The following is a 15,508-nucleotide window of genomic DNA, read 5'->3' as shown; positions in this document are numbered from 1 at the left end:
TTTGTTTGGGGCCCCGTGCTCATCGCTTGTTGTATTAGGCCCCGCACATCCTGGGGTCTAGCTTGAGTAAATCCTCAAAATGCTCCTTAGATGAGTCCACATCAAAAACCTTCTGCTTCATCCATTCAGAAACAGGCGACATCGGGGTAACTTCGGCTGCTTTGTCTGATCTGTAATTGTCGTTAATACCAATGTGGCTACACATACAATAGTACAGAATGCATTTGCCAGGTTGTATGAGTAAATCATGTTTGGGGCAATCCATTTAGTACGTACGCAAAACTCTGGCAAGGCTTTACCCTTCCTCCGTCCCTGTACACATGTGTACTTTTTTTAACCCCCACCTAGGTACGTACGCTCAACGCCCCCGACCCAATTCTATAGAACGGCCTTTATTTAATCCACGCAGAAACCATAAAGGATTAATAATATTAACATGTTTAATAAAACAGATAGTCCACCGACGTTGAATGTCTGGCTGCACCAAAGAAATAAGCCGCGTAACTTTAAACAGTTTGCCTAGTGTCCGCTAAAATTCAAACCCCGCCTGAACCCAGTCGAACAGGTTACGTATTAGACAAATTATTATTGAAGTTTCACCCACCCCCGTTTCCTAAGCGTACGTACATTATCAGTAGACACCCCCCCCCATACCAAAGTGTATGCATTTGGGTTACCCCCTCCCCCTCCATGCGTACGTACTAAATGGACGGCCCCTTTTCGTTAGAAACGGGACATCAGTGGGTTGTCGAAACATAAGGTTTTGCACAGGAAATGGAATCCAAAAAAATGATGAAATTTCTTTCTTTGAGATGTTTCAGTGTAGTTCAAAGATTTAAGTATGAATGTAGTCTTTACGCGGTAACCAGATTTAAGTATGAATGTAGTCTTTATCCGGTAACCGGATCCATATAGTGACATGGATGTTGCAGCATTGACTCCATCTTTCGAATCGTCTAGTGACGACATAGACCTAAAATAATGGCATAATTATCACGGTTCACATGAATACATAAGCAATCGAAACTTTTCGATTCTAAAAGTAGTACAGAAGAGCCGACATTACATGCAGTTGCTCTTGACAAGGCTTTGCTTAGCCACGGGATACTAAACACACAACCAATATCCAGCAAAATTTGTAGTTTTTCGAGTTATCTCCCTTAGAGCATGAACCTAAACTCGATTTCGGCTTGTGTATATTATTTCTACTTAGTATAATATTATGGACACACACACACACACACACACACATATATATATATATATATATATATATATATATATATATATATATATATATATATATATATATATATATATATATATATATATATATATATATATATATATATATATATATATATATATAAAATTTGCACATCATACAACTACAACGGAAGATGCATTGTCTCCATCTTTCTAATCATCCTTATAAAGGGACGCATGACCACGATAGAGGATTCGGAATTCATTGTATCTAGATAGGTGATTCGGAATTCATTGTATCTACTCCGAAAAGCGAGACGGCTGGTAGCCTTTCCGCAAAAGCAAAGATCAAAGATGTAATTAGTACAGCACTTGTTAATAATGACGTGAGTCAAATATGGGGTTTTATTTTAATCAACGTGACAATTTAGGGATAGAGATATTTGCAGTATTGTTGCTTTTAGAAGAGGACGAATTCATTTGCTAAATGATTTGATGAAATTTGGCTTTTGATCGTTCAAATGTGTATAAAGATGACGTCACACTCGGGATTAGACTGATTAGAAGACAGTTTTGTAGTATACTGAAATAAAGTCATGGTTCATTTGCCTCAGCGTAGATGCATTTTTCCTTCCGAAGTCTCAAATCCCTGCCTATGACTAATCTTGCCTCTGCTGGTAGATTTACGAGATGATCCGTACACAGTCTGGGTGATCCGAACACAGTCTAGCTGATCCGTACACAGTCGAGCCATTATCAAGTTTAGATTTTTACTAAAGTCCTGTATAACTGGAGTAAAATCTTCTGGACTGGTAACCAATCTGTGTTTGATATGACTAGTATTATAAGCAAGGGTTTTGAGGTATCTAATATACTGAAGAGGATGCTCTTTGATTGTTTCAAAACTGAAGAAATAACACTAACTTGGAAAATTACAAAATTCAAATGAATAAAAGGTAAGAAAGCTAAAAGGAGAGGTATAAGTATAGTTCAGCATCAAACATTGTCTATTCAATAAGGCCAAAACTAATGATCATACAATAATTCGAATGGAATGAAGCATGCTCGTATCTGACCAACTTTTTTGTATGCTCAACTTTTTCCGGCGGCCTAGTGGTTAGAGCTTCCGCCTCAGGTAACGATTAACAAGTATGCAAATGATAGTACTCTTTCTTTTAACACGCATACATTGTCTACTTTAAGGATTTGTTTCAGCGGGAGAGTGAAGCCATCGTTGACTGGTTTGCCTAGAATTTAAATAAAACCAAACCAGACAAGTTAGATACCATCTGCATTAGTAAAAACTGTCTACGGCTGAATATATTTCTCCACTGAGATCGCCTGTGACAACATTGTCTGGCTGCTTGGGGTTGTCATTGGCTGACTTATAAAATTTGATGAGCAGATCAATGAAATACGTAGGAAAGCTTCACGACAACCAGTTTGTCAAAGGGTCAAAGGGCATTGGTAGGTATACAACTTTGAAATAGGAAATTGAGTAGCTATCTTTTAATCTTTTATTCTTTCTGTCTTTAACTACTGTCCTTTAGAATGACACTTTTGTGACAAAGAGCCAACTTTGAAGCTAGAAATGAAAATACATCTACGCAGTTTATAAGAACATATATGGCATTACACCGATATATTTCTCAAACCTTGTTTAAAGAATATAAAATATAATCTTGTCATAATTTCAGGTACAGTAAAACTTAGAGAGGAGATTCTAAGGAAAGACAAAGCTTCGAAGCGTTCAGTAAGTTATTTGATCGATTTTTGCAGAATATTACGGCATCTTAATTGTAATTACTTGGAATATGTATACTTAATTATTAGGATCCTTTAGTATGTAGAATCACCTTTGTAGTGTTTCATTTACATGCGTATTTGAGAAATGGGCTTGAGTTTTACGTAGAGAATTATGTAGATTGTAGATTGTTAGCTTGTGGTTAGAATTAATTTTGTAATTCGCTATTAGGTTAATTCGTAGTAAACTAGTGAATTTATTAATGTTTATGTTAGAATTTACACATGCTTGAATTTTGAGTTGGGAAAATGGTTGAAGCATGCAAGATTAGTTATTGTGGACGTATTTATATACTAGAGCATGGATATTTGAATATTTGTATACTTTGGATGAGTTGTAATGTAAAGAAATGCACCTGATTGTTGTGACATTGTTTAGTATAATGGGATTAGGAATATGTACTGATGCGTGACGTAATTTATTGATGTATGTATGAGAAGTAATTGTTACCGTGCTTTTATTACTTTTATTACGACGTTGTTTTACCATACAAGCACGTATGTGTATTTCGATGGAAATAAATGCGTGACCGATGAAATTTAACAGCCGTTTTCTGATGATAGGCTGTGTGTAGTGTGAGATGAGAGGGCTACGGAAAAATTTTATAACGTCCTTGTGTTTTCACAGGAAGCTTTTTAGGGGACTGAACTTCTGGTTCAGTTGAGTCCTGAGTCTCCAAGAGGTGGAGACGGATGTGTGGCTAGCAGAGCAGTCGGAGTGGACCACAGTCTAGTCGGTGAAGAGAAGGTGTGAGAGAAGCTGTATAGAAAGTGGAGCATGAGGTAAAGGTGGATAAGGAAGATGAGTATAGAGAGTCGAGGAGCAGAAGGAATGTGGAGAAAGTCGAGAGGAGGAGAACAAGGAATTGAGAGGAATAGAAGATATACAGATGAGTAGAATACAAGGACAGTTGGAAATCTATCTCACACTACTAATCACGTGATGCAGTAGGCTATTACAGGGTCGATAGGAAGGAGAGTACTTGGGAAATGTGAATCATTTATTATTAAATTGTTATTAGTTGAAATTCACTTTTTGTATATTCAATCATTTAACCGTCGGCATTGCTGACTGGAGGCTCGGAGCGTTACATCAATATTTCACTAATTTGACGTCCAATATTGGGAGCACCCCACCCCAACCATAACATCCCTCACAGTGGGCTATGCTAATTATATGCGGTGACGCCTTTAACAAAGGGCAAAAGACAGGTCATGATGGTCTAGTTATATTTAGTGTTGCATGTGACAAGGTCTCCGACTCCAGTAGTATAGTTTTACACACAACTTTTGTAATTGCAAACAGAATGACACTGAAATTAAACTTCAACCAGACCTCTCGCAGGGGTTATGTGAGGGACCCAGATAGGGAAAAGATCTCAAAAATCCGCGCAGGAGTGTTAAAGAAGGTACTTATGACACAAAAACACATTGACCGATAAAGATTGAGTTTTTCATTTATGTGTGAGCTTTTTACGTTGTCTTTGCCGGCTGATACAGAATGACCCCTACAATATACTAATTTAAAATATAAACTTTTTTAATGAGATAAGTTTATATCTTTAAACTGGATATTTATCCTTACTATAAGTTATCATTAATAACTTTAAGGCGTTGACATCACGGCTAGAAAGGTTGTCAGAGATGCAGGTGCAGCATTGTTCTTATTGCACGTGCTTAGGCTCGAATAAATAGTAAAACAAGAAAGAGAGTGCACAACAAGCTTTGATAAAATACAATAATTTATTTCCCAGGAAAAATTCTGTAAAAGTTATACGGTTTTATAGAATCAAATCCAAAAATAATCCAAGAATAATCCACGAATAATATTTTAGAAGTCCTAATAACAAAATGTTCATCTGATTTCAAGTTCTAATCCCGACGACGAATCCAAGATGGAAGACGATGACGCATGATGCAATCTGTAGTGTTGAAGTCTACAGTTCCTTATAGAAACAAGAATTATCACTCCGATTTCGGATATTTAAATAAATTTTTATTAACAAAACTGTCCTTGTTCAACAATTTCACATGAACACACGTATGTTCCAGACAAATAGCAGAATTAATCTTTCTGAATGCAAATAATTTTAAATAACTCCAAACAGCACAACATACAACTTCCAGTGTAAGAGAACGCCCAGCTGCAAATGAGAATATCTCTTCAAAACAGAGGTTATATCGTCTCCTAAAACGTAAACAAGGGGTCACGTGATCATGTTCTAGAAGCTTATAGAAATTAGATACATGCTAAGTTCACGTCCACCCAGTATGGCCCTGACGAAAACCAATTATCTTACTCTAATAAATAAATAAAAAATATTTAAAAATTGCTTACGTCGTGGCTAAAAATTTTGAAGAAAGGTCCTGATTTACATCAACACCTGGTGTTTATAAAACGAACAGTCATGGTCAAACTATTTTCTGATAAAAGTATCATCTCTAGTGAATAAATTTACATTACAGTAGCATGTAATGAAAAATATAAAAAAATTAAACTGACAAACAATTAAATTGAAATAAATATATATTAAATCCTATATAATTAAATCAAATCTACATAACAATTGTGCATAAAGAAAATGCGAAGAACTGCCATGTTCCCAGTTCTGAGAAAACTAAATGTTATGAGCCAATGCAGCTGTGACTTTCATTTCACCATGTCTTTTGTGTTGGGGGTCGGGGTGGAGGAGAGCAAACTTGCTTGGTTTACATGATTTAATTAAGCATGAAGTTCTGCTCTGAATGCAATAGGTAAAATTCTTCATTGTGATTTTATTAGCCTAAACAAACTAGCTGCAACTCTCTCTCTTGTGCAAACGGTAAAAAGGAGGGCTTACACCACCTAGCTCATAGTAGACCGGTATGATCACGTGTCCGATATTTCAATAAGGCACGTACGACCTAGATAGAGAAAAATAAATATTTTGCACTGAAAAAATTAACATTTATAGCAATAATTAATAACTCTTTATTTTTAATTTAATACACATAAAATTATAAAGATTATACAGATTATTATTATTTATATTATTCACGAATACCTTTTCTTTAAAGAATAGCCCATGTATGAGAATATCATGTGTAGGAGAATAATGCTTCTTAGCCGTTTTTCTCAGTATAGAAGTCAAGGAGTTTATCACCTCTTGAAAATCTACTATTGGGGAGATGAGCGGAAGTGACGATATATGGTCTAATATTTGTTAGTCTGACTATTATCTCTACTCACTGAACTGTGGTTATTCAGACATGACAGTTGACTAACAGTTCTCCTTAAATTACGTAGCAATTATTATATTTTGTCTTGCTGCAAGCAGGATACCACTGAAGCTACAAAAAGACAAATATTCATAAAACGTTTTGGCGATAAAAGTTTAATATGTTTTGGGCGAGTCAATTAACTATTGTTGCCTCTGCAATTAAAAAAAAATATCATCAAGCAATCAGACAAGCATGATTTCGTCACCAGTATAAGGAAGTATGGATTAAAGTTTATCTTAGGTGTCCAAACTAACTTGGACGAAAAATGTGGGAAACACATTAAATGTGTATCCGATATCCAGAAAAGGTCGGGTAGAACCATCCTGCGGCTGTATTGGAATAAACTCCATTTCCTTTGGAAACGCCTATCCACACAGCATCTGAAGTGTTTAGTCGGAGAACGGCCGAGTTACCTCCCATATTGAAAGACATTTCGACGCCAATCCAAACATGGACCATGTATTCCCCGTTGACCACAAGACCTGTCACAAGATCTGTATCAGGAAGGGAATAACCCTTGGCATGTGCAGTTGTCCATGTAAAGAAGTAGGTCCCCTGAACAGGAACTGTAAAAATCCCCGTCGTCGCAGAGTATCCATTCCCCTCATTTGTAGCAACCTTGTCGAAGATTAGCTTCTGGTTAACTCCTAGATTCGTCAAGACTGTTTTGCGATAAGCCATAAAGGCAATGCTTGGTGCTGTGGTGGATGGGGAAGTTGAGGAACCTATAATAAAAAGATGCTATTCATACGTAGGCTATTAAAGCAAAATGCTTCTCTCCCTTCCTTACAAGTTGGAAAACACACGTACAACGTGAGCTGGTAAGAGTTTATTGAGTAAACATAAATACTTTGTTAAACATAGTATTGTAATATACTGAATTTAAAGAGTAGTGTGATGACCATTAACCCCAGATTTCAATTAGACTGAACACAATTTTTCTTCCAGGATTTGCCAAAATGTGGCTATCTCCTTATGCAAGTGTCTCAGATTTACAGTTATATATTTTCTTGTCTTCTCTGAATTCATGTTTTCTTTTCCTATCCTTTGCTTTTCCTTGCGTTTTCTTTGGATTCATGTAGGTTGTTCTTTATAATGTTTTCTATCATTTTTTTGTGCCTGTTCTTTTCACGTCGTTCTCTTACATTTACAGTTGATTTGTCCTTTGTATATTTTGCTTTTTTGAAACTTCAAAACTTCCTGATATCGCTCTAAACGAGTGACTTAGCACAAGCGCATTTTGCTGTTACTCGTCAAGTTAGAAACCTATACTCGATTATTTTCTTATTTTTACTTTTGAAACTCGAAGAGACTGTGCACACTTGTAAACCTCCTTATTTTTTAAATTATCACTTTTTTTAAAATTAGGTTTGTATTTCATATGTTGGAAAACTATACTCACTGGAGAGAACGAAATGAAATGGGGGGGGGGGGAGCGAGATGGTGTGTACAGAAAGCATAAAATAATCATTTCGATTATCAGATACACTAATTTTTGCTAAGACAGCGAGCTCTTTGTTGTTTATGGCACACCAAAAATACATCATTTCTTAATCTTAAAGCCAGAATAAATTTGGTAATGTTGTGGTAAACATATATTTTATGCTGCAAGATGTTATGCGGATGAATCTGTTGGTATATGTATTTTATAATAGTCATGCTTCCGTTATTTGCAGGCGGTTTAGGTCGTACTCCTGTTGTACAGATAATAATTAGAGTAAACTATTCCAAATATCCCATGGCGTAAAATGGTTTTGTTCAGAACAAATCCCGCGATACAGGTTACTAAAATGTCTTAACACTGGGAAATTCATCAGCTATGGAACACGAACGTTGAGGGAAATCAGTAACCTCAAAGACAACTCAAGGATGAGGGAAATCAGTAAACTCAAAGACAGCTCAAAGATGAGAGAACGCAGTAACCTCAAAGACAGCTCAAGGATGAGGGAAATCAGTAACTTCAAAGACAGCTCAAGGATCCACATTCTGAAATGTGCAACTGAATGAAAAGATTGGCTTCCCAGCATAAAGAGGAGGCATCTTCAGCCTCCATTGTTTACACGTTTTTATTTTCGAGGAGGAAAACGACGAAGGTATAGCTCAACTAGGGCGCCAACAACCCTTTGTGTATCTTGCTTTTTTGAAACTTCATAACTTCTTGACGCCAAAGTTGTAGTTCAACTAGGGCACCAAAAACCCGTGGTCCGACCCTAGGTAAAATGTATATAGTTTAATGTTTTTTTTTCCTGTTGTGTTTGATGAGAAATTGAGGCACAGAAAAGATTAATTTGAAATCTGAAAATGAAGAGTTGAAAATTGATTTACAGTTCGTGAAAATGTAAATGTTCAACTTGATGCAGGACTGACCATTCTCTTGTAATAATTAAGATAGCTTTCAAAAAGGAATTTAAAAGGAAAAATTGAAGAAATTTAATAATTCAAGATTAGAAGACCTGGACAATGTTATAAGAGTAAAATAAGCCATCTTAAAAGATAAACATTAATAGGTTTGTACTGAACAACTGGACAATTTTGAGCCTGTATCTTCATCGGATTTTGAATGTATAACAAATGATCAACATCTATTTAAAATGCTTCTATTACAATTTATTGGAACAACAATTTCGTATGCATCTTGTATGAAAAGAAAACTCAAGATGGACAGGAACATCAACTAATTGCAGTTATAAAATTTTAGACGAGAGTTTTTAGTGAAGCATGACAACTTGTGGAAAAAATAAAAGAGTTAGAAGATTTTAGGAAGGTAAAGTTGGATGGAATGAGGGTGCGGTCTAGAGCTATGTAGACGGAAAGAAAGTAACTAAATTTCTCTGTCATTTGGAAAATAGAAATTATACGAGTAAATTGCCGCATCTTGCAACAAGCAATGTTTTTAACACAGAGTCAACAAGACATCTGAGGTTGAGCAAAACAAGTTTATATGAGTTTATATAAAATTCGTGAAGGTGATTCTGTTTCTCTTGAAATGCTACTTAATTGCGCAGACATTCAAGTACAGAAACATTACTTTAATGGTATCGTATCACATACAGAAGCTGCACATTTTTTAAAAATGCCATGAAAAATCCCAGGATCTGGTGGATTATTTTGGAAAGATGTTGGATAGTGTCTAGCGAGGGTCATTAATTTTAGGTATGAATTGGTGAATTATCTTCCCTCAGGAGTTATTACATGTGTACCACAATGTGATAAACCCAAGTGGTACATTTCAAACTGGAGACCCATTTCACTTCCAACTGTATCATACAAGGTTGCTTCTGCAATTATTGCAAGTAGGGTTGATACTTTGTTTCCCATAGTTTTGCATATGGATGAAGCAAGGTTTCTACAAGAACAAGAAACTGTAGATAATACAAGAAACCAAAAAAGCTCACTATTTCTTTACTATATATTTTGATTCGTTTTGAAAAGATTTTGTTTGTGTGGTTGTGTGTGATTTTAATTTTTGACGTAGCTTTAAAACTTTTTAAGTCATATCGCTATGATTTCAGCAGTGTGGGATAAACTACTTTAAGATCTGCGTTGACCTTCAGATTTTGCCATCATATTTATAATCCATGTAAGTGTCACAATGAATGACCAATGAATGTATCATACCCCAGCTGCAAAAAAGCACTTCTCAAAATAATGTATTTCCTGTTCAGTTCAAAATTTTGGTCACTTGTACTGACTTTTATGCAGAATAGACCTTTAGGACCTGTCAGTCAACCTTGCTGAGTAACTGCTTATCTAATTACCTAGTCAATGTGAGAGCAATATGAATCACCACAGGTCAGGTGGGAGTACATGTACTTAATTTGTATTGCACAATGTAGGACAACCTGTGGGAAATGTTGCCACAACATTACTAAAACCTGGAAGCAGAAGTTACTTTCTTTTACGTAATATAGGACAACCTGTGCAAATGTTGCCACAATCTGGACTGAAATATTCAAAATGTATAGTAACCCTAACCCAAAGTATCTCATTTTACGCAAATGTTTCAAAATTTTCTTATTGTTGCATTAAAAAAGATTTTTTTGTGCAAATGAGCACAAAATATAAAAAAGTGGAATTTTTATGCAAAGTAAGATTTTTACAAAAATCAAAATTTGTGCGTGTGTGTGTGATTTGGATTTTTAATGTAGCTTTAAAACAATTTCAGTCCTATCGCTACGCTGTCTGAAGTGTAACAGTTCATAGTGATGTGTAGCACTAGGACATCATGCCGCAGACGCGTAACATGATGCCTCACCCAGTCACATTATATTGAAACCAGTCCGACCAGTCCTTAATTAACCTCTTAATGCTGAATGCCTAGCGAGTGAGAAAATTTTGACTAAGATGCATGGTCATATATATATATATATATATATATATATATATATATATATATATATATATATATATATATATATATATATATATATATAATTGTATGCAACTTTAATGTCGAAACAACAAATGTTTTCGAATTAGTTTGGTATCGATAGAGGGCGTTGACAGGGATATCCATTCTCCTCATGTCTTTTATGCTGTGTGCGTTCTTGACCGTTCAGAGAAATCTCTAATATCTGCTTTACATCTTTCATATCAATATTCCAAAGTTTCCAAAAACGATAAAAACCAATAGTAGTATAGGATTGGAAATATAATATGATTCTTTGATTGTTTACCTGAAAGTCCTATAAACTGAATAGTAGTAGATATTGATAAATTGTATATTGACCCTAATAAACGATCTGAATCAAAATTGGAAGCATATAATAAAATGGCAAACGTTTTTTTTTTTAAAGGAAGAATGTGGACCATAATTTTATTGATCTAATAATGAAAATATGGAATAGTAAAAATAATTTTAGCGACAAAGCATTGACCATTTTCAAACAATTATATAACATTTGGGTTAGCAACGAAAATAACAGACCAAAAAGTCTACCTTTATTAGTAAGCGACATATTGGTATCGCTACGTAAGTTATATAATTTAACTAAGCGCACTCCTGGTTACATTTTATTCATATTGAATATTTTAAAATGTAAACCTTAGGATGAAAACTCGTCTGATTTTATACGATTTTGATGAATATATTGTGTCTTAAATTACTACCAATGGTATACTCTGAAATATCAATTTTGGCGAATAATAATAACCACAAAAAATAATAAGCTATTTTCTCCATATTAATCGATGTTTACCTGTGACGATTTTCTGTACGTTAGTAAGATGCTTACCTGTTGCAAATTTTTCCACAGTCCTTGTAAGGTTTGCTACTTTCAACATCAGGATTTCCATATCATTTTCCAATAAAAGACGTTTCTCCTTTTCTTCTTCAAGACGAAACTTGACGGCGCTGACGTCACTGCTAATCATGCTGTCTAAAATGCCGAGAGAAGATTGGGCGAACAGAAAGTGTAGAGCAATACAGAAAACCTCCATTTTCTTCCAACCTTTCTAAAATTATTGGTGGCAAAAGCAAACTCAGAATGTAACTAACATTAATTTGTTAACAGACTTTACTAAACCCAGTAAATAGAACACGCAATTCAGCATCATTATCTATATACCAGATGGAATTCCGGAAGCTGTTTAAGCGTTTCTGCTACAATTTAATGATACTAATTTGAATTCCTGGATATGCATGACATCATATATAAGGTCACAAAGTCAAGGTCATCTTTGATTATCCTGTTTTTCGTTATCTCGACGAACTGCTTAAACAAGTACTGTCACAAACCATTACTATTAGCTGGCTAGAATCTTTCGACGATTTGTAACATTTAACAAGCCTCATTTCGTCCTCATAAAGGGGTACATCATATTAAACACAGTGATAGATTTGTCCTATTTAAACCCACTTCTCTGACATAAAAGTGTCAAGCATTTATATTTTAATATTAAGAGACGTAAACCAAGAATGGGAAAACCATAGCAACCTAACCAACACATTGGTAATATAGTGTCACGTTCTCTACCTAGAGACTTCAAACATTTGTGATACTTACGAATTAACAATATAATTATACAGATAAGAGAATTTTTAATTCGTATTCAACTGCACCCATCGCCTTACCTGGAAGCACGGACCTGTATACCATCTCAGTCATGCACACATCACCACAAATTACGCTATAAAGTCGCTGCCGTTGTAAGTTTTAAAACTCCTGAAAGAACCATTGACCCACGAGAAGCTATTAGCAAGTTTTCTTACATATACATACCCGCATTGGTCGAATATATATATATATTAGATGAGAATAATTATTGGATTGATATGCAGATGTGTCTTCTGAGAACGTGTATTTAACATTAGTATCGATTATACTTGCTGAGAATTTAGAAACTCGCCAAACCAGACATCGATAAGAAAATATGTATCTAGTAAAAAAAGAATGAAAATGAATAAGAATAATGAACGAAAGGAGAAATAACATAAAGAAAAAGAAAACAAATGTAAATAGTTCAATAATCTGGATTTACTTAGAATAAAGAGGGGCTTAACCGTTGTATTCAAGAATTGTATCCTCACAGCATTCGAAAGTTTCCATTCACTTGTGTTGTGGTTAAATAATAATAATGATAATAATGATAATATTAATAATAATAATAATAATAAGAAGAAGAAGAAGAAGAAGAAGAAAAATAGAACATTACACGAATGATGAGCAAAATGCTCAGCAAATATACATTCTACTTTGCTGCATCCAACCAAAGTTATTGGACTATTTGCCTCAAGATACAATCCAAAAGGGTCATAACTCTTACTAAAGTCATGATGATCATGCAAAGTATTGTATACCAAATATCAGAGACGTCTCTCAGCAACTACGAGACAAGCTTTAGTCCCAGGATTATGACAAGTATAGCAACCAGTTTTAAGCCAAAAGGGCAATAACTCAATCTACAAGCACAAGTGCACAGTGATCTAGTGGTTTCATGGATTAAACATATTTTATTGTCGCAAAAAATACAATAAGATTGGACACAATTTAAATATTTGCCCTCTCTCTTTATACTACAAGTATGACAACATATTCAACATGAATACAGTGACTAATAATGACACGTGATTGGAGAGAGAGAGAAAGAGACAGTAATCGCATTTTGAGTAAGTTATTGCAGTCGTCAGGGAAAGGTTATATATTTAAATGCATGTATAGTTCTATATTTTTCAGCTTGCATCGCCCTATCCCCAAAGCAGTAAATCTAAACTATCGGTTGCATATGGCAATGAGTAATTTTCTCATTAGCTCAGTTTTTTGTCAACTATACCTGGGACAGAACAAGAAATGCATGGTGGTTTCAGTTCTATGGCAAGAACAAAAAGGGGTGTCAGCAAGCTGAACACGATAAAAATCAGCATTTAATGAACTTACAATATGTCGTAATCCAGTATGGATAATATCTAGGGTTCGAATAATAAAACTTCGCATTTTCCAAGATACGATTTTTGGACACAAACACTTTTTTCAAAGCAGTAAGACATGCAACACAAGGTATCCTATTCCACAAGGCAACCAATGAGTCTGTAAAAGATGATTTGGTAGAATTTAGCCTGAACTTGACAATGACCATATTGTTTGAATGTCGAAGGTTATAATTTGTTTGTCCTGACACGGGAGGGGGGGGGGGAGAAATTCACTGAGATAGAACGGAGTTTGTTTCCTTTTAATGTGGTACAGTTTTAATTTTTGTCTCATTCTTCTAGACCGCAGACTTTCCCACTCTGTTTGAAAATAGAGATATTGCTTACTAATGTTTATTTTTGTTGAAGTCCTGTAACTATGTTGAAGTCCTGTAACTATTCTTGTCGCTTAAAACAGTAGTTTTTTCAATTTTTCTGAATCCGTCAACGTGTATCCGTCCTAGACTGCACTGGCATATTAAAAGATGGGCCTTATATTAGTTTCATAAAGTTTTGATAAAATTGCCTACTAAGTTGGTATTTAAGTTTTCGAAGAGAGGCTATTCGAAATGATGTTGTTTTTAAAATGCTATAAATGCTACCAATGTGAAAAGTCAATTTGATATTTGCTGAAGGTAGTAATCCAAAATGGCGAAGAGGATTCACATGCTTGAGATGAATATTTTCAAAAACAGCTTCAGGAATATTTTTTCAGTTTATATTCTTGAAAAACATAGCCGTTCTTTTTTTCCTGGATTAAGAATGGAAGTGGTGGAAAAAAAGTTAAATGATTTATCATTTCAAAACTGATCTTGTAATTTTCCAAAATGTTTTTGGAGCATTTTTGTTTAGAATCTGTAATATGTGTATCAAATATATTGATTTTTAGCATGCATTTTAATGTTGCTTACTTTATTTCTGATTTGTTTGAATTTATTCCAGTCGATTAGCTACCGCGATTCAGGGCAAATTTGCGTGTTCTGTCCCATTTCATTGTCATTTTTCTTAATTGGCAACCAAATCACGGTTCATTGCACGGGCGAACTGCTGCAGATTTAAAAGGAAAACACAAAGCTGTCAATTGTAATAATTTGGTTTTGAATACATATGATGCAACATCATTATCCGTTGGTGTTAGCAAACGATCTACCCAGTTAGTTCCTGTTATCAAAGCTTTTCATTAGCTAAAATCAACTTTGCTGTAAACCCAGACAGGGTAGGCCGTTTGGTTAATGTTAAATTTCCATTGTCGCTAGGGTGACCCCATTCACTACTACCCAGACAAGGTAGGCCGTTTGGAGGTACACGTTAAACACTGATTGCTGTAGTAGAAGCATCACGGTCACTAAATTCTTTATCAATTTTTAAAATGTATGTATGAATATAGTTGTAGCATTATTTACAAAGACTGGATCAAGCAAAATTCTAGTAGTGGAAGTGACTCGTGTAGGATATGCTATCACATTTCGTCGACTATATATTTCCATTAAATGAACTAAAGTTGCAGAGATAGAAGGTGCAAGTAAATCAGTATTATAGTCCTTGATAGTAATAATATGTTTGTACGTGTCACTAACGATATCAATCGAAGATTCAAAATTTTGCCTGAAACTTGTAGGAGAGAAGTTGGCTCTGTGCCCTGCCCCAAAGTATAATGTATCTGAGGGTAACGTAATCGGTTAATGTGCACATTTTTCTACATAATACTAGGATTCAAACTAGCGTATCAAGAAACTAAAGAAGACTGTATCATTAACTTGTGTTAACCTCGAGATTAGTCACGTGTGTATTTATATACCACATGTAAATGAAATACGGGATCCAGTCATCCAT

The 15,508-nt window shown here is 34.9% G+C and overlaps 1 protein-coding gene across 1 annotated transcript; it reads right to left on the bottom strand.

Annotated features, from left to right (window-relative positions):
* Nucleotides 1-5,956: 5,956 nt before the first annotated feature.
* On the bottom strand, nucleotides 5,957-11,782 carry LOC149787974 (C1q-related factor-like). The gene is made up of 2 exons (XM_089975694.1): nucleotides 11,505-11,782; nucleotides 5,957-6,995 (listed from the first exon to the last, which is right to left on the bottom strand). Exons 1-2 carry the CDS (start codon nucleotides 11,707-11,709, stop codon nucleotides 6,550-6,552), a joined length of 651 nt encoding a protein of 216 aa, XP_089831820.1. The 5' UTR covers nucleotides 11,710-11,782; the 3' UTR covers nucleotides 5,957-6,549.
* Between the last annotated feature and the right edge of the window lie 3,726 nt (nucleotides 11,783-15,508).

The sequence above is a fragment of the Sinohyriopsis cumingii genome, chromosome 11 (genome assembly GCF_028554795.1).
Source record: "Sinohyriopsis cumingii isolate HCF-2022 chromosome 11, ASM2855479v2, whole genome shotgun sequence".
In the NCBI taxonomy this organism is placed as follows: domain Eukaryota; kingdom Metazoa; phylum Mollusca; class Bivalvia; order Unionida; family Unionidae; genus Sinohyriopsis; species Sinohyriopsis cumingii.
The sequence above is the reverse complement of the archived record's forward strand: the minus strand, read 5'-3'. Positions and strand labels throughout refer to the sequence as shown.

Coding starts and splice junctions, on each gene's coding strand:
- LOC149787974 (XM_089975694.1), bottom strand. CDS start 11,709: ATGGAGGTTTTCTGTATTGCTCTACACTTTCTGTTCGCCCAATCTTCT. Junction 6,996..11,504: donor TGTGGAAAAATTTGCAACAG/GTAAGCATCTTA, acceptor TTTTTATTATAG/GTTCCTCAACTTCCCCATCC.